This window comes from Squalius cephalus (genome assembly GCF_949319135.1).
Source record: "Squalius cephalus genome assembly, chromosome: 13".
NCBI classification, from domain to species: Eukaryota; Metazoa; Chordata; class Actinopteri; order Cypriniformes; family Leuciscidae; genus Squalius; species Squalius cephalus.
The window spans coordinates 14,953,987-14,981,570 of NC_137134.1; the positions used below are offsets into that span (position 1 = coordinate 14,953,987).

The 27,584-nt window shown below is 42.0% G+C and overlaps 1 protein-coding gene across 1 annotated transcript in view; it reads right to left on the reverse strand.

The window, feature by feature from the left end:
- The window catches only part of LOC307169355 (adenylate cyclase 9), a 46,814-nt gene that overhangs the window by 12,524 nt on the left and 6,706 nt on the right, over positions 1-27,584 (reverse strand). The window contains exons 2-5 of the mRNA XM_079889952.1: positions 2,584-2,747; positions 2,308-2,406; positions 917-1,158; positions 719-821 (exon numbers count right to left, since the gene is read on the reverse strand). Of these exons, the coding sequence (XP_079746078.1) occupies positions 719-821; positions 917-1,158; positions 2,308-2,406; positions 2,584-2,747 (608 nt within the window). The remainder of the gene's footprint in view (positions 1-718; positions 822-916; positions 1,159-2,307; positions 2,407-2,583; positions 2,748-27,584) is intronic.

The window sequence follows — 27,584 nt, forward strand, 5'->3', positions numbered from 1 at the left end:
AAAACATCAGCCGCCTTTTACAGTTCCTCCTGAACCAAAACAACCAGCTTATGCTGCGTTCACAACATAACTACTGTAATATGAAGAGAAGGTTCGTGAGTCGAATTTATGTTCCAGTGTCAACACTTTCAGCAGCGAAATGAATCTGCAGCAGTCAGGTGGTACAGGTCAGAGCTCTTTCAGTTGCTTATGTTCATTATTATTGTAACGTTATGTGCTTTGAGACATTTTAACATTGGTATTTTAATGAAATTGTAGGTTTGCAGACTCTGCTGTGTGTGTTCATATGTTTTGGAGATGCTCTGAAGGGACGTGGGATCTTATGCTTTCAAAGCTAGCTCGCTATTGAAAAATGAAAATTCCACATGTCATTTTAACAAGAAGCTTCTAACCACAGTTTAAAGATTGCAATGCTGTTTGAGAATGTTCGTTGGAACTATGGTTTCAGGAAACCTATGTTGGTAACAACGGAATTTGCGATCCATAGTTGGCTAACGATGCTTTCGGGAAACACACCCCGGAGCGTTACTGACAAACTGGGAAGAGAGGTGCTGCAACAATGTAAAATATGTGAAAAATAATGTTTTTTAATGTGAAAACCTATACTAGCAGACCCCAAAAACAAGACTTTGTAAAAGGGCATAATAGGTTCTCTTCAGTATATTTTTATTTGAGGTATTTTATGGTTTTAGTTAAGTATAATGACCCCAGCGTGTACCTCCTCGTGGTAGCTGTTGCGGTACGCTGACTCCAGAGGTTTTTCCAAGAAGTTCAAACTCAGCTTGTTGATGGGTGGCTTGAAGAAGTAATCCTTCATCAGACTAACACAAGATGGAGAGAACAAGAAAGAACGGAAATGAAACATTGAATCACAAAAGGACTATTTACAAAATGTACAAAATCTTCTCTCGCTCACCTGTCTTCCTTTATCACTTCCACAAAGTGTGCGTCACTTTTCTCTCGAAAGTTTTTGGAGCGGAGCGGGAGGATCGCCGAGTGGTCCTTACTGCCGCCTCCTTCTGCGGTCAGACTTCCAGCCCAGCTCCTGTCCTTCTCCTGCAGTTTGTCACACAGAGACGACTGGCTGACTCCCACCCGCTCCTCGCACAGAGGACTCAACAGCCCGTTCAGGGTTTTAGGGCTGCGGCCTGCAGGAAACTGTGCAAAAGAAACAGAACTCAAGAGTCGTTCTTTGGGAATCAGATTCTAAAAGATTCATTCGTTCAGGAATTTGACTACACTGGTCATTAGGTAGGTTCATCAAAATGAACCAGTTCAAAAGAGCCATTCATCCAGGAATCAGTTCTACAGCAGATCACTAAAAAGAATCGGTTCAAAAGTGCCATTCATCCAGGAATTTGGACTGGAGGCGTTACATTCATCAAAAACAACCATTAGTTCAGAAATCGGTCCTAGTGCAGATCATTAAAAAGAACTTGCTCAAATGAGACATACGACTACACTGGCCACTGATTCATTAAGAACCCGTTTGAAATATTAATTTGTTCAGCAATTGGACTACACTGGCCATTTTGTAAGTTTGAGGTTCCGATTCCTCAAAAAGAACCAGTTCAAAAGAGCCATTTGTCCAGGAATTGGTTCTAAAGCAGATCAATAAAAAGAAGTAGCTCAAAACATTTACTAAAAGGAATTTGTTTGGGAATTGGACTGCAATGGTCGGGCTGTAGGTTTTTGATTCCTCAAAAAGAACTGCTTCAAAAAAGCCAGTCATCCAGGAATCCGTTCTAATCCAGGTCAATAAAAAGAACCAGTTCAAAAGAGCCATTCGTCCAGGCATAATTTCAAATGAAGATCACTAACCAGAACTAGCTCAAAAGAGTCATTGGTTTGGGAATCACTCTACATTGGCCACATTGTATGTTTTTGATTCACTAAAAAGTACCAGTCTGAAAGATTCATTAGTTCAGGAATCAGACTCCACTAGTCGAGCTGTAGATTTTTGACTGATCAAAAAGAGAACCATTTGTCCAGGAATTGATTCTAATGTTGACTAAATGATTGAACTTTAGTAGTGTGCATATAAAATCTGCCATCTCCTCAAGTTTATTTGGGACTAAAACGTTCATAAAACCTCTCAGCTTAATACTCCAACTAATTACATCAACTAACATTGCACAATATTTACCCAGAACCAGTGAAGACTGGCATTTCTGCTTATGAACACCTGATGAAATTGAGTACATTGGGTTCTAGCACCAAGGTGTGTGCTTCCATTGTGCAATTTTCTGAGGTTTTTTTCTTTGTTGGTGTTCATATCTGTTAGTTTAGTTTAGTTTTGTTACATACCTTGCTGCTGTTGGCTCTATGTTCATCCTGGCAGCCATTTCGAGTTGCCTCATCTGCTATCGGATTGTCAACGGCATCTACGGAGATGCAACACACAGGCTGTGGAGGGAAAGAGACAATCAACAAAAAGAAATAGGATAGCTCACTTAAAAATGAACTGAAAAAAGGTTTGAAATGAAATGAGGGTGAGTCAGTAATGACAGATTTATTAGAACTATTCATTTAATATCATTTGTGCATTTAAAACAGCATTTCTGTGCGTGTTGAGGGACGTACCTTGCTGTGCGAGAGAGGTTCTGTGAGGGCGCTGTATGTGAGATCTGGAGTGTGCGTGTTTGAAGATGGACTTAATATTTCTCCATAGTCCCGGCCCAAACTGAGCTGGAAACAGCCACACTGTGAGCCCATCTTCCGGCCCGAGATCAGATACGTCTTTAAACCTACAAACAAAAGAAAAATGCATTGAAATCACCTCACGTCAATTTCCTCTACATATTTCCCAGCAGTCCTTAGAAAGTTTTTCACAAATCTATAAGCAGATTTGTTATTCCTTACAATCATGTCATCACAATATTTAACTACTGAACGGGTTCATATAAAACATCTAGCTTTAGGCTACACGAGTAATGATTTATTACTGTAAAATGAACTGTAATTAGATCATATACTTTCAGCAAATCTACTTTTCCTATGAGGGCAAACAAGGTCTGATCCCCGCTGATACTAAGCAGACACACATCAAGCGCTTGAAAGCACCTGAGCACGTTTGTTTCAGCACTGGTGTTTACATTAAACAACACTAAGCACGAGGATGAGCGCTTCTGTTGTACCAACACTCACACACACTTTAGTGTCCGGAGGAGAAGCTCTGTTGCACCAATACAAGCAAAAGCAAACAGAAAGTGATTACAGCAGGGCAGTATCAGCCTGTTCAAACAGAAGGCTTACAAGCTAACCGTGTTACACTCATATATAATCTCCTAAAACACACACAGGCTAAGTGTCAGCGCTAACACTGCTGCAGGGAAATGTCTGTGCATATTTGTGCTTAAACTACATTGTATAGCCTCCAGGGACATTTTCTCAAAACCTCAGCCGAGTTGCTCCAGCAGCTTCTGTGAGAGATGAAAGACAAGTCTGAGAATAAACAGGTCCGTCCTCTAGACTATAACTTACTCGAGTCGTGAGCGTCCAGCCTAACAAACATCATAAAGATCAGCTCTTCTGTTTCTCATACACATCAACACAATAGCACAACCATGCAATACTCTACATGATTATGTGATGCGTTCATGGAATTGTGATTACCATTATCGTGCACTTGAAAGGCAAGTCAAATGTTGCCAGCCAAAAAAAAAAGCATGTTTTAAACATTTACATTAAAAGCAATAATTAAAAAATAACGATAATATAAACTTATACTTAATATAATTATTTTATATAAAACATTACAAAATTACTGTGAGAAAAAATTCAAGTTTTCAAAGTTTTAGTGTGAGTACTACATTAAACTGCTATATATAATGTTGAATATAATGTATAATAATTAGGGCTGTCAAACGATTAATCGCGATTAATCGCATCCAAAAGAAAAGTTTGTGTTTACATAATATATGTGTGTGTATGGAGTATAATTATTTTCTATATATAAATACACACACATGCATGTATATTTAAGAAAAATGTGTTATTTATATATAAAATATTTATATATAATATAAATTATATATAATATTAATATATATACAATATATACATGCAAATATTTCTTAAATATATACATGCATGTGTGTGTATTTATATATAGAAAATAATTATACACCATACACACACATATATTATGTAAACACAAACTTTTATTTTGGATGCGATTAATCGCGATTAATCATTTGACAGCCCTAATAATAATGCAATGGGGGAATATTTGTGGGTCCTGATAATACCAAATGTTACCAGTAAAAAGTGGCCTATATTATTTTAATTATATCTAGTCAGCGACGGTGCAAGAATATTTGTCTAAAATAATTCTGTATTTTCAGCTTTAGAATCATGAATATTTGTATTCTGGTATCTCTGTTGTCCTGTGCATTGGGTTACCAAGTCCAAGCCTATTCATTTACACACACATAACGTAATATCAAATTTAGCATTTTAACAGTAGAACAGTACATTTTTTGTTAACCTTTTATCATATGTCTTGGAGTATCGCAATAATATCGTATTGTGAGTTCAGTATCATGATATGTATCTAATCGTGACATGAGAGACATTGTTACACCCCTAGTAAATTATTATTATCTCTCTATAAATTACAGGAACGTCTGTCTGTCTGTGTGTCTGTGTGTGTGTCTGTATGTCTGTCTGTGTGTCTGTGTGTCTGTTAACCACATATCTCTCGAACCGTTAGTCCGATGGATTTCAAACTTGACAGGTGTCTCGCTACGGTCACGAGTAAGTGCAGTGCCAAGTTTGACGTTGTTTGGATGAGAAATGCTAAAGATATCGTTAAATATATCATTTTTATAAGGTTGTGGTTTAAAAATAAACATTCTGACATTAGAGGGTTGTATCGGTCAAAGAAGCCCCAAGAAGGTTGTGGTTTAAAAATAAACATTCTGACAATCTGTCAGCTGCACTGTTTACTTCTGAATATTATAGTTTGGTTCCAAAACGTGATAAATCCATTTTGATTAATTGGAGTAAAAATGTGTTTTCTTTACCAAGAAACCAACAATTACTAAAAACACACACAAAAACTGATTTTGCACGGGCACTTTGCACTGCTCCCTGAATCGACACGCTTATTCATTTGTGGATGTTAACTGAATCTGTAAGTCAGCTATGCTGTTTACTTCTGAATATTATATTTCATTCTGGTGCGCTTAACGTTATCGCTACTGTGTAAAAGTAGCCTATGCTATTCACCAACTAAACATATCCTATTCAATGCGTTCACAGTCTCTTTCACGGGCATCATTTGTAGTGGCCTATACACAAACTGTTTACTCAAGCGCAGCGTTTTCTCAGAGTTCACTGTGTGCTTTCTACCATGCACAAAAAAAAATGTCACTGAACTTTTGCTGTGTAATTGTAACAATGAGCACTCAATCACACAAAACCAACAATTACTAAAAACACACACAAAAACTGATTTTGCACGGGCATTTTTTGCACTAGTTAGTCTAATTTTCTATTTTATTTCAAAGTTGGCTTGGTTTCATAAAAAAAATTATATTAATAATAATAATAATAATAATAATAATATTAATATTAACTATTTAGTTTTATTCAACTTTTTTATTAACCATGTAATATTTGTTACATATATTGCTACAATTAAATTGTAAATAGCAGTTATTTGTTTGACAATTAATCTAGGCCACAATGATCATGACAGCCCTAGACAGAATGACATAAGACTACTAAAGTTTTCTGATGTTTTATGTTTATACTCTTTAAAAGTCAACCTGCAAATGGCTTAATTGCATTAAAATGGTCCAAGAAAGTGTTAACTTTATAAAAACAAATGATATCATGAATCATCTTTATGTAAATAATTAATTTGGCTAGATTCTAATGTTGATGTGCAAATGCTGACAGTTCATGACAAAGGTGTCAGTGGTATAAAGATCAGGGTTTTGATCCTGTATTGAAAATATTTTGGAAGTTACTAGGGGTGTAACGATACCCTCACGTCACGATTCGACATCACGATACTGAACTCACGATACGATATTATTGCGATACTGCGATTATTATTGCGATTCGACATTAGGCTATATATAGTAGTTTAATGTAGTACTCACACTAAAACTCTGTAAACTTGATTTTTTTCCCCCTCACACAGTCATTTTTATTTTAGGTGAACTATACACAATACATATTGTTGCATTTTTTTTTTGTGATATATTGTGACAAGATATTGTTACACCCCTATCAGCCACCAACATGAATCTGTCCCGCTAAAGATTTATTTGATAATTTAATGCCGCGACACCTGCTATTCTACAGTACCCACTGATAACACTCCTGTGAGAGTGTTTGTGTAAGTGCTCAGTGAAGTGCAAACATTTCTTTTTACAATGTGGTTTTGCAGCGTTGAGCTTTGTAGCCAATCACAGACGTATCTGTTGAGCACGTGAACGCAATAGCCAATCAGATGTGTTTAAGTTGGTCAGAATCCGCTCAAAACGGCAGAGTATTGGTTCAGTGCAGGTTCTGCACGCTTGCGATTCCTTTCATTAGAACTAACAAAGTAACACAATGTCAATAAGGGATTCACTGTACACAGCTTCATTGATTACAACGGGAGTTTTCGCAAGAGTGCAGCTGTGTACCTCGTGATGAACTGAAGTAATTGATAGGCAGCTTTAGTGAATATAATGCTCGCTTACTTTATATAATATATATTTTCATGCTGAATGAACACCTAATGATTGCAGATTAAAACGGTTGAAAATGAAAACATGTTCTACATAATGTGTTACTTCGTTGTTTATTTTATTACTTTTTTTTTTTTTTTTTAAATCAGGTCACTTGACTATGGAAGCTTGTTTCCGCCACAAAATAAAACATTTTAAAAGATAATTGCGACTTTTTATCTCACAATTGCGAGTTTACATCTCGCAATTCTGACTTTATTTCTCAGAATTGCGAGATATAAAGTCAGAATTGCGTGAAATAGTCGCAATTGCGTGTTATAAAGTCAGAATTGCGAGATATAAAGTCAGAATTGCGGGAAATAAAGTCGCAATTGCATGTTATAAAGTCAGAATTGCAAGATATAAACTCGCAATTGCGTGTTATAAAGTCAGAATTGCGTGTTATAAAGTCAGAATTCTGACTTTTTTTCTCACAATTGCGACTTTATATCTCAGAATTGCGACTATATCTCGCAATTGCGACTTTATTTCTCAGAATTGCGACTATATCTCGCAATTGCGACTTTATTTCTCAGAATTGCGACTATATCTCGCAATTGCGACTTTATTTCTCAGAATTGCGACTATATCTCGCAATTGCGACTTTATTTCTCAGAATTGCGACTATATCTCGCAATTGCGACTTTATATCTCGCAATTGTGAGAAAAAAAGTCAGAATTGTGAGATAAAAAGTCGCAATTATTATTATTTATTTATTATTCAGTAGCGGAAACAAGCTTCCATACTTGACTTTTTACATATAAATTTACAGATTTTTAAATATAGTTCTAAGCACCTTGTTCTATGATCCTGCAGTGATTTATTTATTTTTTTTTATTTAAAGAATAAATAGGATAAGTTAATATTACAAACAGTTTCTTTGCATTTATTTTGGATTTATTCTCATGGGTCGGGTACTTTGTACTGTGGATGACACTGTTTGTCTGCCACCACTGAAGACCATTTTTGACCCAGGAAAAACCCGGTTAGATGCAACTTTAGGATGTGGCAAGTAGTCCTTCTCAAAAGTATGTACTTTTCCATCACGAGCACATAGCAGAAGTATGCAAACTGATATACAGCCACTGTTTCATGCTCAGCTACAACGAGCCACAAACACAGGCCCACTTCCAAACAAGCTTGGTGCCAAAGTACATACAGATCTGTACACATAAAATTGACAGTTGTTCAAACACAATGGGGCCGCAGAGGCCACATCAATGAGCCATTCACGAACATCAAGCCCCTTTTAGCCTCTTTGTGCTGGAGACACAGATTGATGCAGACCCGAGCCACAATTCAGAACAGAGCTAATGAGCTTCTGGGTCAGAACCTGTCTGAGCTGGATGGCCATATGGGCCCGTTCCTCCCAAGAGATCTGGACTCAAGGAAGTCATAAATAGTCCTTTGACCTCTCAAACATGGGAACTGAAAGCAAGCTGGGATCAGGGGATATTCTTGCAGTACACACAACCCCGGAGGCACTGCCTTCTTCCAGGGAACTGCCATAAAATAATTCAACATGGCTGGGAATCCCAGCCTGGGATTAAACCACGAGGTTCTCCGGACTAGAATTTCCATTGAATTACATTAGCATATGCAGCCACAGATATACCGACACATGCAAACATTCATCTATAGTTCATTGGTAACAAAGTGGCACCTTCCTGTCATGGCTGCCCCTTGATGATAGTATCCCCATTATATTTTGCCAACTGTATGTGTAGCACATGAATTTAAGTGCTTGTTGCTTTATTTACAGTATGCCTGGTTAGGACACACTGAGCATTTATTTTTTTAGAAGTCATTTACAGATAGAAAGATACAGTAGCACAAACAGCATATTTAGTAAGCAAGACGGTGACTGACTTACTACTGACAAACATTAGTGAGATTCAGTGGGGGAAAAGCAAGCAGAACTAAAAGCAGGTGCTTCGCCTCAGAGTTGCAATATGCCATTTCCTCTCTAGCAGTATCTAATGCTTCAGGCATTTACAAGAGAAACTGTTTATTATAGGTGCAGCTGGGAACCTTATAAAGTCGCATCACAACTGACATTAGTATCACAAGAAAACACAATAAAATGCATGTTATACCAAGCAGAACTGACACACTGATTCCTCGCATGACTCAAAAGGATAAATGAAAGCATTTTTTCATTAGTAGTTGTGCACTGCAGCAAACGATGAACAACAACAGGTGAAGAAAAAATGATAAAATAAGATTTTAAATATTAATATAAAAGATCTGATAAAAAGCAGGTCACAGCTCATTTATCTGTTAGTGGTCATTGATCAGAGGAGGATGGACCATCTGCATGTAAGAGAGATGGAGAGAGCGAATTATCTCCTGATGGACTTTATTGATTGCCATTAACCGAGTGAAGAATCCACCCAGCATGCCTCAGCAAAGTTCTGCTTGGGATTTTGCATCTAAAACAAAAATATGTAAAAGGGATGCACAATAATGACAATACCTGTTCATTTTTAATGTTATATTTATCGGCCGATAAGGCAATTACGCCGATATAATAAAGCAGATAAATAATGGATTATTTCCTTCAGCTGAGACACTTCAGATGTGCACTGTTTGCCATGATGGTTTGAATTGCTTGAAATATGATTGGAATTACTTCAAAAAGGAAAACACTTTCACTTTCAAGTCTGTCATATAAGCTACATAAAATTATAATGAGAACACCACTGTAAAAGAATGACGTGAATTCTTTGTTCGCCCCCGTTTTAACATGTTGTTACGGGAAGAGCGCATCCACACCTACACGACTAGCAGAATCAAGTTTGCTGGTGCATGCACAGCCTTTTAACTTTGTGCAACTGTAAAATTGTAATATTGTTTAGTCTTGACCCTCCTGGAAGGCACAGGTGAGTATTCTTAAAACTAGTATAGATGGCCAATCAAAACCATCTGAGACCTGGGGGAATAAAAGAGTTCATCATCACATCTGTTCTAGCTAGGCTAGGCCTACATGAGGTGCCTCTTGTGGATCAAACTTATTGGATATTGCAACCCAAACCTGGTCAACCCTGGAGCAGGGGTTTCAAACTCTGCTCCTGCAAGGCCACTACGCTGCAGAGTTTAGCTTGAACCTCAATTAAACACAGCCAGATGATCAAAGTATTAAGGATTATTGGCACAGGGTGGAACTAAAATCTGTAGGACGGCAACCCTTCAAGAACAGGGTTTACCACAGGGGTAGAAGACCCTGCTCCCGTAGGGCTACCATACTGCAGAGTTGAGCACCAATCTATATCAAGCAAAGTTGAACAGCTAATAAAGATGTTCGGGATTACTTAAATAAATAACAGGCAGGTGTGTTGGAGTATAGCTGGATATCTCCAAAAGCAGGGTTGGCTTCCCTTGGTTTACCATGAAAAAGTGAAGTACGTACTTCAGTGGCCCCAACTTCCCGTTCCTAAAGACTTCCCAACAATACGCATTTTGGATGTCACCTAGGGTTGGGTACCGAACTCGGTACTTTTAACGGCACCGACAGAATTGCGTCTGTACCGATTTCCATTAAATCAATCGGTGGCAAATTTCGGTACCTGAGAACACATCTGGGCGCGAGAGCAAGACTACTTAAATACGAATCCTGCATGTTCTGCGTGTCTCTGTGTGAATGAGTGGCGCAGACGCACAGTGTCATTTACCACACACACTGAAGCACGCGTGACGCTCGCAGTGTTTTTCAGCCTCTGCAGTCTCACTATATGAGAAAATGAATGCATTTCCAGAGCCGCTCTGAGAGTCACTGAACTTCATCAGCATTTTACAGTTTAATTTAAAGGGGGGGTGAAATGCTATTTCATGCATACTGAGTTTTTTACACTGTTAAAGAGTTGGATTCCCATGCTAAACATGGACAAAGTTTCAAAAATTAAATTGTACGTTTGAAGGAGTATTTCTGTGCCAAAAATTGTCCTTCCGGTTTGTCACAAGTTTCGGAAACTTTTTTTCGAGTATGGGCCTGTGAGACGTCAGATGTAGCGGAATTTCCTTATACGGGTCCTAAGGGCACTTCTCCGGTAAGATCGCGGGCGCGCGCGCACCCGTAGACCAGAGAGAGAAGAGAGCGAAAGCAGTACCTCATCAAAGCGCTCTGCTCGGCTTTAGGGAAGTCAGTGTCACCAAAGAAGTGGGTTTTTGGTTGCCAGGGCAAGACAACCCTGCACAGATTCCCAAAGAACCCAGCGTTAAGGAACCAGTGGATGGAGTTTGTTTTTCCGGGGCAAAAACGAGTTGAGCAAGACTGTTTCCCTGCATTTTGACGATGATTGTTTTATAAACAAAGCCCAGATCGACGGATTTGCAGATCGTCTAATGCTTAAGGATCGAGTAAAACTGTTGAACAAATGTATCTGTGTGTTGTTAACGTTACTAGCTCGGCGCGTTAGCACAGCTAAGCTGCGCCCACACGGCCCGCCTCCAGCCGCTCGGTTTTTTCCGGAAAGACTCGGTACAGCCTATCTTTCTTTAATAAATATAATAAAACTAAAGACTTTTTGGAGATATGAACGATGCAATACTACTCTATAGGTACTCAAGATTAACAGGAGATTGAGTGAAAATGAGCATTTCACCCCCCCTTTAAGAAAAACTGTCATTATATGATATATCAACACATGGAAACTCAAAGGTCACTACAAACTGTCAAAATAAAAGTTTGGTTTAACTTGATAATATATTACTGTTGTACAGTAGAATTTAGATATCTCAATTTAATAATAATACTAACACTAATAATAACAAATTATCAAAAACGTATTAAGGAATAATCACACTTTTTCCTCTATGTTGTCAGATGTGGTGCATGTTTGAAAAAATGTTTTAATTTCATATAAAATATCAATTAAATGAATGTTTTATGTCTTCATTTGATTACAAGAAAATTCACAGCACAGAATTTGTGGGGGAAAAAACATTTTATAGAAATGATTTTTATTTTTATTACTAAAATGGTTGTTTTTATTAATATTCAAGCATTACAAACAATGGCAGACAGCGACCAAGGCAGCTCTGACATAATGTCAATAACACTTCTACAAATGACTGTTTCTTTACAGTTATTGAGGTAAACATGCCTAAATTACCAAAAAAAGGTACCGTTGGGTACCAGCACCGAATCTCAGGTACCGGTTAAAATGTGAACGGTACCCAACCCTAATGTCGCCCTAATCTGACATGTCAGTTTCCGGTCTAGAGCCTCTACTAATGAACTAATGGGTGAGTCAGCTGTATTCGATTATGGAGGCATCCAAAGCAATGCTCTGTTTTTGGAGCCTCCAGGAACAAGTAAGGAAGCACTGATTTAATAACTGTTAAAAGGATCAAAAACATGGACATGTAAATCTAAATTATGATGTTTTAGATGTTTTAACCATCTAAGTGGACTTCAGGGGAAGTAGAATAACACCATTTAACTGAAATCTTAATACATCAGTTTCATGTTTCACTGCGAGTGCACTTTTCTGACTTCTAAGCTGATTCAATCACTGTTTCACCATCACACTCTCTTTATTTTTGGCGTGTTTTTCTGTGTAAAGAAAACCAAAGATAAGCCTAGTCTTGTCAGGGCAGGATGCCCACGGTAGGTCAGGTGAAAGAGAGATTGAGAGACTGCCTCTTCACATGGACTGACTGTGACATTCCTCATGAGCATCCAAAGTCTCCAGAGTCAGTCCCTTCATATTACTCCATTCATTGCAGAAGTGAAGGAATGAAGGAAGAACAGGAACCCTCCAGAAAATTAAACTTACCAAAGTAAACAATTGTCCAATCAGTTCAGTCTCTAGGATACTTTGGTACCTAGTTATGACTGAGGATCCTCCATCATGCAAGTGTACGGGATTTCGTGGCAAGTCAGATTGCCCAAAAGTTTAATACGTTAGGGGTCATGGATTTGCTCCAATCCCGAAGCTTTAAGCAAAGCAATAGTTTGCCCAAGGAAGCACCCTTTGAAACGTCACAGATTATTGCGCGGTTTTCCTACAATGCTTCAGAGCATCTTAGTAGTGAGATCTGTACTGTTAACAGATCGCAGCAAGCTTGCCCTGCATTCACTTCCTGTCACATGACCTTTGACCCAAGCAACTGTGGTCTTTGCACTGCTGGGTCACGTGCCCTGCAACTCCAGAGATGACAACTTAATGCATCTAGTGCATTGGTTTATCCCAAAACACATCTAAAATAATCTTTAACAAGCTAATTAGCGTGATGCAAGGACAACCTGTCCTTAAATCTCAAAGTGTCTCTTCCTCTGAAAGATGGCAGTAACTTACTCCCACTCGCTCTCTCTCTTCCTCTCCTGGCTAACCACAACTTTCCACTTGCTCTGGAAACCTTTGTAGTGCAGACAAAAACAGAGGGAAGGGTAGCAAAGTTGAAAAAAACAATGCAAAGAGGTGATAAAGAGATCAAACTGAACAGACTAAGTCAGTGTGGGAAGCATTAAATTAATTTTGGGGTGCAATCAGTTGAGGTTCATCTTGCAAGACCTGGTCACGTCACATTTTAAGCTGAATGGAAAGATGTCTATCGGCTCTAGGCCAGATGTTTTCACACCGCTTCCTGTTTGCTCATCTTTGGTTTTCTCTTTATGAATGTGTCTCAGTCTTTTCCACTCGTCCAATAGCCTCGTTTGTTCTTCTTTCTGACTTCCTGTCTCCTAGCTCTCTTTTCACATGTGTGTCTTCCGTGAACTGTGTCCTTGCTGTTCTGTTGATCATTTTGTTTCCATTTCTCTTGCTTTCTCAGAGATGGGCGGGGAATGAAGAGATGAGTAGAAGAGGACAGAGAGAAAAAGAGTGTGTACTGTGTGGTTTCAGATGACACCATATTAGGATACAGTGATGAGCCCAAGGATATGCACAACTCCCTCCCCTCGACTTGCTCTCTCTCTCAATTCAATTTAAAGCTTTATGTGAATGAGAAAAATTGTTTTGTATTGTCAAAGAAATGTCAAAAGACAAAACTGAACAAGTACAGAAAACAGTAATAAATGGGCAGAAAAAAAAAAGAAAAGAAGTATCGTTTAAAAAACTAAATCTAGGACGGTGAATTTAAAGCATTAATTTAGTGTAATTAATCACACACAAAAAAACGGGTATGTAAATTCTGTGATGAAATCTGTGTTTTATTATTAAAGCAGTGGAATACTAATCGTTCTCTTACGAGAGGTTCTCTCGTATTGCGTAGTTGCTACGCTACGGGAAAGCCTTTCTTTCTCGAGATACTGAAGCCAAAAATTATCCTTAATTTTTATAATCTTGTCAACGCAGTGCGGCAGCCTGCAGACCTAGGGCAAGCTTACTAGCGTGCCCATTGGCTGCCCTGCGGCAACTGCAGCAGCCTACCGCTGAGCCCTTGGCGTGACGTCACGACCAATGAGCGCGCTTGGCGCGCTTAATGCGTCACAGCCCGCGAAAAGGGGTGTGGCTTAGCGTATATAAACAGGGCTCGGAGGCTGCTTCTCTGATTTCTGTCTTTTCAGCGAAGCTCTCCGCATCGCTGTACTCTGAGGAAGCCGCCGTCGAATCAAGCGACCAGCACGCCGAGGATCTCAGACTGAGGATGCCGGCCGCCTTCGCCGCCTTCAGCTTTCCCTGCCTGCTTCGCTATCCGGCGAATATATCCTTTATTGCTCTGTGTTGTGTGTGTTTGTGTGTTCGCCCCGCGACACACTTTGCATCTAAAAGAGCGCGAGGCGTTGTTTCAAATGCCTCGCTCGTCCTGTGGCTCGTGCAGAGCCACGCTCAGCGACAGAGACCGCCATGTATCTGCGCTCTCTGCCTGGGCTTCGACACGCAGCCGCGCCCTTTCCTCGGGCGGCTGCGAACAGTGTGAGGATTTGCCAATGTCGACCCTGCGGGCTCGACTCGCCATGTTTGATGATCCTCCCCCTTCTCCGGCTGCCTCTTCCGGGCCGCGTAAGAAGAAACGCCGCTCTCAAAGGCCTTCCGAGCCGGTTATGACAGCTGAGCGCTCGCCGGAGCCCCTCCCGCGAGCCTCGCTATCTCCTTCTCCCCCCCACCTCCCGACGCGCAGCGGCCGGCTTCGCCCGCACTGCCGTCGCCTCAGGGGATGAAGCAGTCCAGCTGGTTACTCCCCTCTGTCAAGCCGCGCAAAAGGCGCCGCTCACAAGGGATGTCAGAACGGACGGTCACGGGCTATAGCTTCCTTTACGTTACAAGAAAGCTACCCCCCCCCCGGATGACGCACGCCCTCTCCCCCTCTGTTCGAGCCGCGCAAGGCGCCGCTCACAAGGGATGTCAGAAGTAGACTGTCACGGGCTGGCTTCCTTTACGTTATAAGAAAGCTACCCCGCGTCTCGGTCGCGCGCGTCACTCACCGGCCACCTCCGTTTCTCACACATTTCTCAGTCCCCTCCTAAGCTCAGGCGACTAGAAATATCTATATTGCAGTAAACGAGCCTGTTTTTATACACGCACGCCTGCAAACAAACGATGTCACAGCACATGATGACATCTTCCCGCTCTCTCTCCCTTTGTTCGAGCCGCGCAACTGCGCCGTTCTCAAAGGATATCAGAGCGGACGTCACGAGCACCGGCGAAAGGAGGAAGAGAGTGTTCTCGTCCCGCCTAGGCCGGACTACCTCCAATTTCTCGCATATTTCTCAGTCCCCTCCAAGTTCAGGCGGCTGGAAATACTAATACTGCAGTAAACGAGCCTGTTTTAATACACGCGCGCCTGCAAACAAACGCCGAAACGAAACACCGCTCGGTCATATGCTCGCACTGACTGGAAGCTCATGTATGCCCCTGTGGCTCAGTGGCAGAACATTAGGCTTCCACGCGGGAGACCCGTGTTCTAATCCGGCTCTGGCGGCAGAAATATATTTTTTTCTGCTTGCTTCTCCGAGCTCGCGGCCAGCTTTCTTACATACAGAAAGCAAACCCGCATCTCACGGGATACATATTTCTCAGTCCCCTCTAAGTTCAGGCGGCTGGAAATACTATACTGCAGTAAACGGGCCTGTTTAAATACACGCGCGCCTGCAAACAAACATCGAAACGAAACACGATGCTCGGTCATATGCTCGTACTAACTAGAAGCCCATGTGTGCTACTGTGGCTCAGTGGCAGAATATTACGCTGCCGCACCGGAGACCCGAGTTCTAATCCGGCTCCGGCGGCAGAAATATATATTTTTTCTGCTGGCTTCTCCGAGCTCGCGGCCAGCTTTCTTACATACAGAAAGCGAACCCGCATCTCACAGGATGGTGCTTGAGTATTCATGAGCGTCTAAACATATGAGCCATCAAAGCATTTGCTTTATAACGCCTATGGTGTTACAAGTGTAGAAAATGTGCCCACTCCCATGTGCTCACTGCTACACACAAACACGGTCTCCCCGGTAACGTTTACAGAGCGCACTCTCATAAAACGGACACATGCCGCTTGAGTACTAAGTGTAGTAAATGTGCCCACAACTCTGTGCTCACACCTAGCTGCTGCCCGCTCTGTCACACAGTTACCCCGGGTTGCAGATCCTCTAAAGCTCACAAACATTCCGGCTCTGGCCGAAGGTGTCATAAGTGTAGAAAATGTGCCCACTCCCATGTGCTCACTGCTTCACACAAACAGGGTCCCCATGGTAACCCGCACAGAGCGCTCTCTCATGAAGCGGACGCAAGCCGCTCGAGTATTAAGTGTAGAAAATGTGCCCACAACTTTGTGCTTACACCTACCCGCTGCTCGCTCTGCCAGTCAGTTACCTTGGGTCGCAGACCCTCTAAAGCTCCCAAACACTGGCCGTGTCATAAGTGTAAACTCTGCGCCCGCTCACGAGCATGCGCACTCACTTTTAGACATTATAAGCCCCACGCCACTCTCACGCCTGGGATGTTTGACAGCAAATCACACTCCATCCGATGGGACCGAGCTACTGAACGCTGTACAGTCGGCCAATACTGTTTACCAGCCCCCGTGTTCGAGCACCAGCGGCGCGCACGCCGCTCCATCCTCTCTGATACAGGTTCCCCATCCCGCGCAGCGCGGCGATCTGAACCCAGAGACCATTCGACCCCTAGCTATGCATGCGGAAGCATGGGAAGCGATTCAGGGCGCGTCAGAATGGGTGCTGAATACTATAAAACACGGCTATTCGCTTCAATTCGCTCGTTGCTCTCCGCGCTTTACAGCACAGACGGAGACGAGAGTGAGTCCAGAAGCTGCGCACCTGCTTCAAGCAGAAATAGCGAAGCTGCTGCGCAAAGGGGCTATAGAACAGGTTCATCCTTCTCTGAGCGAGTCAGGCTTTTACAGCCGCTACTTCCTCGTACCCAAGAAGGACGGAGCGTTAAGACCTATTTTAGATCTGAGACATCTGAACAAAGCCCTCATGAGACGGCCGTTCAAAATGATCGCAACCAGAAAAATCCTTGCGCAGATTCGCCCAGGAGACTGGTTTGTCTCTCTCGATCTAAAAGACGCATACTTTCAGATCCAGATAACTCCCCGTCACAGGCCATTCTTGAGATTCGCCTTCAACGGTCGAGTATATCAGTACACAGTCCTGCCCTTCGGCCTGTCTTTGGCACCCCGTACATTTACGAAATGCATGGACACGGCCCTCGCTCCCCTGAGAAAACAGGGAAAGCGAATACTGAATTATCTGGACGATTGGCTTATTCTAGCGCAGTCAGAGACGGAACTTGTGTCTCACAGTACAGTGCTTCTCAGCCATCTGGAGGAGCTGGGTCTCTCGGTCAACTGGACCAAGAGCTCGCTATCGCCCCGTCAGTCAATTTCCTTTCTTGGAATAGAACTGGACTCGGTGGCTATGACGGCCAGACTGTCGGAGCAGCGCGCGCGCCGCATCCGCCTCCTCGCCGCATCCCTCCAAATAGGCAGCCGGGTTCCGCTGAGGACATTCCAGCGTATCTTGGGGCATATGGCCTCAGCTGCAGCAGCGCTCCAGCTGGGCCTACTGCGCATGCGCCCGCTTCAACGCTGGCTGAAAGCGCGCGTGCCCCACCGAGCCTGGGCGGCCGGCGGCTTGCGAGTCAGAGTGAATCAGGGCTGCATTTCAGCCCTGCAGCCCTGGCTGGCGGCCGAATGGTATCTCACAGGAGTGACTATGGGAGTGATTTCACACCGGAAAGTCGTCTCGACAGACGCTTCCAACTTAGGTTGGTGAGCGCTCTTCGAGGCAGACCGGTCTATGGCCGCTGGTCAGACCAGGAGAATCTCCTACACATAAACTGTCTAGAGATGCTCGCGGTCGAGAAAGCGCTCAAACACTTCCTCCCATTCCTCCACGGTCACCATGTTCTAGTCCGCACGGACAATACATCGGTAGTGGCCTATGTGAATCGCCAGGGCGGTGTCAGATCATAGACGCTCTGCACCCTGGCGGAACGCCTCCTCGTGTGGGCTCAGCACTCTCTGCGCTCGCTGAGAGCCGCGCATGTGCCTGGCCACCTGAACGAGGGCCCCGACAGACTGTCCAGGGACAACGTTCCCCCTGGGGAGTGGTCTCTACACCCCCAAACAGTCCAGTCACTGTGGCGCCGTTTCGGCAAAGCGAAAGTCGACCTTTTTGTGTCAAAAGACAACGCTCATTGCCCAGAGTTCTTCTAAGAACGAGGACGCGCTGGCCCAGACCTGGCCCAGCGGCCCGTTGTACGCTTTTCCCCCGGTCTCTCTGCTGCCTCAGGTCATCGAGAGAATCAGGGAAGCGCGCCACTCAGTGCTCCTCATAGCCCCATGCTGGGAGAACCAAGCTTGGTTCCCGGATCTAATGCAGCTGGCAGACTCAGCCCCCTGGCCGATACCGGTGAAGAGAGACCTTCTCTCTCAAGCCCGCGGCTCGATATGGCATCCCCATCCAGAGCGCTGGTCTCTGCATGCGTGGAGCCTCAACGATTACACGCTGATCTGCCAGACGGGGTCATGAACACGATCATACAATCTAGAGCTCCCTCTACGAGGCGGCTCTACATGTCGAAATGGTCAGTGTTTAACAGATGGTGCACTGCTAAGGGGCTCGATCCACAGACATGTGGGGTATCGCGAATGCTGTGTTTCCTTCAAGAGCTACTGGACGCGGGCAGGTCCCCCTCCACGCTCAAAGTCTATGTTGTGGCCATTTCAGCGCTCTCTGTTTCAGAGCGAGGCCGCGCATTAGGAAGGAACGAGTTCGTCATCCGCTTCCTTAGGGGAGCCAGGAGGATGAACCCCCCGCGACCCCCCTCGGTTCTTATGCGGGATCTTTCTCTGGTCTTGGAGGCCCTGAGAGCGCATCCCTTCGAACCCTTGGAAACTGTGGATATGAAATAGCTCACGCACAAACCGTTTTTCTGATAGCTCTGTCTTCAGTCAAACGAGTGGGAGACCTTCACGCGTTATCTGTTAACGCCGCGTGCCTCGAGTTCGGACCTAATGACTCCAAAGTCATTCTCAGACCGAGGCATGGGTACGTTCCCAAAATTTTGGGCACTCCCTTCAGAGCACAGGTCATTTCCCTCTCAGCCCTGCCAGCGCACGGCAGCGAGGCCGATAGTAATCTCCTTTGCCCGGTCAGGGTGTTGAGAAGCTACATTTCACGGTCCGCCGCTTTCAGGCGCTCGGAACAGCTCTTTGTTTCGTTTGGTGGGCGCACCAAGGGTCTCGCCGCCTCGAAACACAGCCTGTCCAGATGGATAGTGGACGCTATTGCTGCTGCTTATGCGTCTAAAGACCTGCAGTGCCCATTGGGCATTCGAGCTCACTCCACCAGAGGCATGGCCTCGTCGTGGGCGTGGTCCAGCGGGATTCCCATTCATGACATTTGTGCAGCGGCAGGCTGGGCCTCCCCCTCCACATTTGTTAGGTTTTACAACCTGGATGTTCCCGCCTTGCAGGCGAAAGTGTTATCAGTCTAAGTCTCACGTATGCCAGCCCACTATCTGTGCGCGGGCTACGTTGTGTGATTTAGCTCTACTGGTTGAGCTGCACTACACAGGGAATTGTCAGTTCGGACCGGCCGTGCCGCTCCTAACCCCCTAGTGTGCTTATGTACGGCGCTAGCCCTCTTCGGGCCGCCCGGCTCTCTGCTATCACGTTCCCCGGGCTCTCCCTGGAACTCATTCAGTGGATGCTGGGCGCGCACGGCGTTGACAAGGGCGTTCCCGTAGCGTAGCAACTACGCAATACGAGAGAACCTCTCGTAAGAGAACGTTTCGGTTACTCACGTAACCTCTGTTCTCTCTAGAAGAGGGAACGAGTATTGCGTAGCCCGCCGTGCTCGCGCCACGAGCTCATTTCGCTTCATGCGACAGAAACCAGAGAAGCAGCCTCCGAGCCCTGTTTATATACGCTAAGCCACACCCCTTTTCGCGGGCTGTGACGCATTAAGCGCGCCAAGCGCGCTCATTGGTCGTGACGTCACGCCAAGGGCTCAGCGGTAGGCTGCTGCAGTTGCCGCAGGGCAGCCAATGGGCACGCTAGTAAGCTTGCCCTAGGTCTGCAGGCTGCCGCACTGCGTTGACAAGATTATAAAAATTAAGGATAATTTTTGGCTTCAGTATCTCGAGAAAGAAAGGCTTTCCCGTAGCGTAGCAACTACGCAATACTCGTTCCCTCTTCTAGAGAGAACAGAGGTTACGTGAGTAACCGAAACGTTTTTACTTGCATCGTGATGCTGAGGTGAACGTTTCTGCATCAATGCATAAAAATAAAAACTTAAAAAAAAAATGTAATCGGCCTATCATATAGGGCTGCTTGATTATGGCAAAAATCATAAACATGATTATTTCAGTCAAACACTGAAATCATGATTATTTAACACGATTATTGGTGGGCGATATGATAAAAGTCTTAATTCATGATATGAGTCATTTTAGATAGTGAAATTTCACAATTATCAATACTTTATACAAAAACTAATCCTAGGTTAACTAATGTAGCCAAGTAAAAGGTCCTCAAAACAATTACAGAAGATAAGTAAGCAATCAGCAATACAATAAGAAAAAGGAAACTATTTGCAACCAAAGCCGACAAATAAATACAACAGAACAAAAATACAAATGAAATAAAGAGTGTGTCAAGTTTTTTCAGAAAGATGTACGAACAGTGGTATTCAGATAAGTAATAGCCTACAACAGAAATTGAATAAATCACATGTAAAATAACACAGCAGAGTCTTCCCTGCATACATTAAATATAGACTAATCTACGGAGTCATGGTGAAGAAAAAAATATGAGATGGAAGGAAAAGCATTGACATGCATTTCCTCCCATCTCATATTTTTTTCCATCATGTCCGTACTAATCCTTATTAAAGCCACAAAAGCTATTCACTCAAGAGCAGTGAGTAATTTTATCTTAGTCTGTTGTTGATTAACATTAACAACATTTAACTTTAAGAGCTAAATGCTAAATCCTAAATCCTAACCCTATAGTAAGTACATGTAGTTGCTTAATATTACTCAGTACTTAAATATATAAATCACACTGTTACAATGAAACCTTAAAATAAAGTCTAACCCTTTAGGATCTTTTTGTTAATCTACCCAAGGCAAACTTTCGTTTAAAAGCATCATTAGAATGGAAACAGCACTTGTCATTCTGTTCCATTCTAATTATGCTTTTAAACGAAAGTCTCGGGTAGATTAACAAAAAGACCCTAGGTTGCATTTTGCATTTTGAGAGTTACCCTTTAAGGTGATGTAGTAACATTGTGCTTACTCTATAATAGAGTAATATTAATTAACTAAATGTACTTAGTTACGGTTAGGGTTTGGGGTTATTTACTTGTAATTATGCATAATTTACAGTTATTACTATAGTAAGCACATGTAGTCACATGGAACTACATCAACATAAAATAAAGTGTTACCCTATTTAATATTAAGCATGTCCCGCAGTTTAGCAAAAGTAGACTGCATTTTACAACACTCGGATAATCGGGTGTTAAAGCTACACTGTGTAATTTTTTAAGTTGATTCTTAGCAAAAAACACTTTGTTCTTTCAAAATGCTATGTGCTCATTAATGTGTAATTACTTCTACCAACTAATCAAGTATTCTCGTAAGCGTATAATCTGCCATTTAGAATACATACGAGCAAGTCACTCGAATGGCGGCAGCCATGTTGCGCCTCCATCTTGAAAATACATGTGCCAAAGAGGGACATACCTGGAAATTCAAGCTTCGCCTTTCACGTTTTTACACTCAGTGGCACCGTGACGAATGCGAGGGGGAGATTACTCGCGACTGCCGGCAGATTTGAAATAATACGGCGACCGTAGGAGTTAAAACGCCCTCGGAATGGGAGGGGCTAGAAAGTAATATTCAGTTGGTAGTCAAACAATTTCACCGCTAGATGGGAGAAAATCCTACACAGTGTAGCTTTAAGTTTGGCTTAGGGAGGAAAGAAAGCACACCACTGTGAAGGAAAGGATAGTGCGCTGGGAGGAATGCGACAACGCCACTATAATCATTTTGCCTCGGCTTTCTTGTTCTCATAATTGTTATTCTCTTCGGAAGCAGAGCACTCTCGTCCGATGTTTGCAGATAATGTACCGGACTTCTTGAAAGCATATATTTGGGAAAATTCCGCTTTTTATATAAAAGAACATGCATAAATGAGAAAAAGTGAGAGACGTGCATGATGTTAAAATTAGTTAAGTGCAATAAGCCACAAAAAAAGATCGCAAATCGTTACTCGCACTGACTGACAACACTGCATATGTTGTGTCTGACAATAAATGTCTAATAAATATTTTTTTTTCTTTTGTAGGTATACATTTTTTATGGGGTCAAATGTTTGTAGGCATCTCCTACTCTCTTCCCTCCATTCCAAACTCTGCTGTTGCTTACAACACTTAAATGAGGCCAGGGAATGCAAAGGGAGTCTCTCTCTCTTCTCCATCTCTCTCCATCACGCTCTCCATTTCTCTCTGGTCTTGAGCACACAGGATGACGCACAGGGTGAGTGAGCTGCGTCATACTGACACACATGGACCTACAGCAATGTCCCTCAGTCGAACAGTGACCAAGATGGATGAGATGCACACTTTTCTCTTAGTTTCTCTCCCTCAGACGAGCACACAACGGTATAACGGATTGCTGAATCATTGATACATTAAACCATATCCTGTCCCAAGAGCACTTTATAATCTGATGGCATGATTGAGCATTCTGCCTGTGTCTCTTATTTCTCTCACACATTCTGCCTGTGTCTCACCCTCACACTGATACATACTGATAAAGAAGACACTAAGACTAGAGTTGGAACTGCAGAACTGATGATTCAACACCTATGATTCACAAACTTCTACACATCTCTCACCCCTTGTATGTTCGCTGATTAAATATTTAGGCAAATTTGAATAGGCTTCGAGATGCCAATACGAGTTCAGTACTCTCCGCTCCGTTTAACACGTTTTATTTACATGTGTAGATCCTAGGACTGGGCTGGACATATTGATTCCCTGGTTTTAATTTGAATGAACCGATATAGATACGAAATTGCAAGACCAATCTATTAAGGCAAGTTTACTCAACAACGATGTACTAAAAACGGAAGTTTTGCATACAGACGGCAACGTTGTTAGATCTACAAAAGCGACAAAAAAAGCTGTATTATTCATGCCAGGCCAGTAGATGGCGATGTCACTTTGTAAAAAAACACTACAAGCTTATAGACTGAACATGTAATATGCATGCATGATGACACCGTTTTCACAAATTTGCGTTTTTGTAGTTTACACAGAGACAATAATGGTATTTTCAAAAGTCTTTTTTAGGTCCCCAAAACGCTGTTGTCGTGTAAACGAATGGCCAGAACACATAAAAAGTTATCCATTTAGTTAAAAACGGTGTCGTGTAAACGGCCACTTAGTCTACGCTGTTTTCAGTTGATGCGTGAATAAAACTCACTCAACTAAACAGCATAATATTACAGCATTAGTCGAGAGACTTTTTTGACCTTGACAATGTACCTACAATAACACTTCCAAATGAATTAATATCAAATAGAGATCCGAATCAAAACGAATGGAGAGCAAAATCGTGAAACACCAACATCTAGCCCTAGTAGGTTCATTTAGCAGAATCCCAAAAATTCACACAGAATCTGGACTACACGCAAATAAAAACTTCAATTTAATTTAATAGCATGATAAAAAGCATTAAAACTTCACCTAAAAAAGTATCAATCAACTAAATGTAATAAAATAATATAAAAGAGGCAAGAAAATAAAATTAAAGTAGGGCCCCATGAAATTTGTTTTATTTTTTCCCAATTTCGGTTACATTTTTTTCCCATTTTTTTCCCATTCATTTTTTCCCATTTTTATTTTTTTTGGACCCTCATTTTAAATGGTTAAATTATATTTTAGTAAACAAAAAGCAATTTAACAATAATTTTAAATTTTAAACATTAAGTTTTTTTTTTGTTTTTTGTTTTTTTTTTAGACATGTTTTGGGCCCAATAAAATACTGAAAAGACTGAGACTTGCAGCTTTCTGTGTGTGCTTCGATGCGTGCGCACACAAAACTTCTCGAGTCTTTGTGCGCTTGAATGCTTAAATTGGCAAGTCTTGAAAACACGTAAAAATGATAAACTTTCGTGAACATGCAGCACTGGCCCGATCGGGACAGTGACAGTCCCTTAAACTGTCTGGAACGTCTTTCACGCTGAAAGGCGCATCTGCATCCGCATGAATAAAAGGGTCCCCGCTGTAACATTGTGCCAGGTAAATAAGAGGATAACATCTAGTGGAAAAGATTAGTAATAAGATTAACGTCTATTAGATATGTCCAATGTTTGCAGAAATAAATACGAAAAAAAAATGGTTGACGACCACACGTTGTTGATCTGATTGGTTACATGGTAGTTTGTGACCTCAGAGACACCAGCGATTTCAAACCGCATTTTTGAGACCGCCTTTGGTTCACTGCAGTTTTAAGGAGAAAATACTCAGCAATGGAGTTGACTAATGAATTTGCACATGGTTTGTCTTAAAGCATATTAAAAACACCACATGGACATTAAAAACTTGATTTTCACCACAGGGGGACTTTAAAAATAAAAAAAATTAAATGAAAGAAAAAAAAATGCCCAGCAACATCAACTGCATCATTGCTTTTAAAAATCTACACACACACACACACAGCTTCATATGTCACCACTGGGAATCTGACATACCAGTTCTGAAGCGACAGTCCTGTCTATGTGGGCAGGTGTGTTGACGTGCGAACATGCAATGCATGTCATGCAACTTGAAGGTCACAGTGCATGTTTGTGGTTGAGCCTGTAGTCTGAGTCAACCTTTTGTAGTAGAAAAAGTGTAATGCACACATTACAAAAATAACACACGTAGGTATTTATATATTATTATCTATGCTCTAACATAGGCATAAAAAACCCTCTCACAGCGCATGCTCTGTAATGCACACTTTCACACGCACACACACAACATGACTCTGACCTCCGGCTACAGGAAGGTGTCTTATCAAAGTAATTCCCTGACCTGTTCACAAGCAACGCCAAGGCCAAAGCCTGGCAAACACACAAAACCAACCAGCTGTGTCAACACACACGCACAGTGGTGTGGTGATGTAAAAGCTGAGTGTTAAGAGAAAGAGAGAAAAGGAAAGGAAAAAACTAAAACCTCCGGAGCTTAAATATGCCAACAGTTTCAGAGCGCGAGTTAGGGAACACGCCGCGGCATGTTTCTCCAGAAAAAGAGGAAGATTTTTTAGATTAGTCAAGAACAGGTCATGACATCACCTGGCAAGACTGTTACTCTACATCGTAGTCAAGAGCTTGCAGCTCAAGGCAGAGAGGAATCTGAAAACATGATCAAAATATTTACGCCTATTTTAGACAAACTGCGTTTTAGGTGAATACTCTCCAAGTGCAGCCTATACTTCTCCAATACTCTCATTTTGACATTTTTGTGTGTATTTGATCGTTTAGACGTGCATCTGGAGCTTAAAATATAATTTGCTTGTCTAGTTGCAGTCTTAAACCTGATGATCAGGTTTAAATTAGTCAGCGCCGTCAACCAGATGAATCAGCGCCGACAAACCGGAGAAACACTGTGCGCAACGATACAGTCAGAAGGCTTGGATTTACAGTAGTAACTAACTGCACCATGGTATTGTGGCAGAAATGTGGGAATTTTATTATATTATTAAAGGTATTAAAGGAGTAACATAACATAATTACAATATTTTTTTATTAAGCTGACGCATTTGTGCATTTGTATTTAATACTAAATGTATTTAGGCTACTGTTTTTCATACAAATACCATAGAAACTATATAGCTACATTTTACCATGGTAGTGAGGTGCTTTACGCATGGTTATCATGATCTAAATGTATGATGCTACAGATGACCAATGGTTAATTTTAATAAAAGTAGAGTCCCAAACAGTCAGAATATGTACATTTTACCCTATTTAGGTTGTTACAATTGTATATTGTATATGTATTTGTATTTTGTTAATGAACATAAATCATTCCAACTCAAGCTACTCCTATACTGTCAAATCAAGTTATAGTCAAATGTGCATTTCTAAGAGACAAAACGCGTAATATTAATATTGCAGCCTGCACTGCAAACTGAGCTGAAGAAGCACAAAGTCAGGCAACATGACTTGAAACAATATCCACCTGTTAGAACATGCAGAAACTAAGAAATTCATTTATGTATTAAGATATTTAAGGAAAAAAGACTGGAAATGTGTAAAAGAATGTTCTCTCCTTCAGATTTGTGAGATGTTCACCTGTTTGGCAAGTGTCTGTCATGTTCTGAAAATAAAGAGTAGTTTAAAACCACAATTAACGGTCTGGTTTCAACAACTTACAGGAGCAAAAATCTGCCTTTAAACTTGAAAGAAATAAAGATTTGACATTTATCGTAATAATTATTGATATCGAATGATATGAATTTTTTTATTGTGATCATTTTTTGGGCCATAACGCCAAGCTTTACTAATACATAATTAAGTGTGAAGTGCAAAAAACAACAACAACAAGGTTTACAGAAATCCCATTGGGAATCCATTCGCCGAATTAAACATGCAACGTAATGAGGTCATGAGTTTAGAGTCGGAGCCGTAGCTGTGTGGGCTGGGCAGTGCGTGCATAAATGGTGCGATTGCACTTTAGTCACGGCTCAAGGTAGGCTGGGTAAACCCAGCCCGATCTGCCGGCGATTTGATTTTGCTCTGCAGCTCAGGCTGGAAACCTGTACATTTTTCTATCCTGCTTCCGTTACAAATCTGTGGAGACCAATCACAAACTGGTTTATCCACCTGGCGCTATTGGCGGGTTTAACACAATGATGACAGAGAAGCAAAGTACGGCACCCGGATCGTTGGTCTGATTGGTTGAAGGACTATCCAATTGCGTACAGAGTCATTTGAACTATGCCGGTTGATCACGCCTCTTATGCAATAGAAAACACAGAGCAGACTCCCCAGACTAATGTTCAATCTTAAAAGATTGAGCTTGGTCTGGTGATAGCCACACTAGGCTCAAGGTCCTTTCACAGTCCAATTGCCTTTTCTCTTCTCCCACGGTTCCCAGCCTGTCTAATTAGGCGAAAAAGCCCAAAAACATGCTTTAAAAAAATGGCGTGCAGAATATAGCAAACTAGTTTTCCATTCCAAACATTTCCTATATATAGAACAAACTCATTTTGGGATAGATGAACCAGCAGTTTACTTGCTCGCTTCATGGACTTCCAAATCAAAACCAAGATTATGGAAGTCTAAAGAAAGAAAAAGCCTCACAGCTGTGTGTATTTGTACCCGCATACACTCGTCTTGTGGCTTAAGTTCCTTGACAGACTGGACAAACCTGTCCAGCTTGACCAG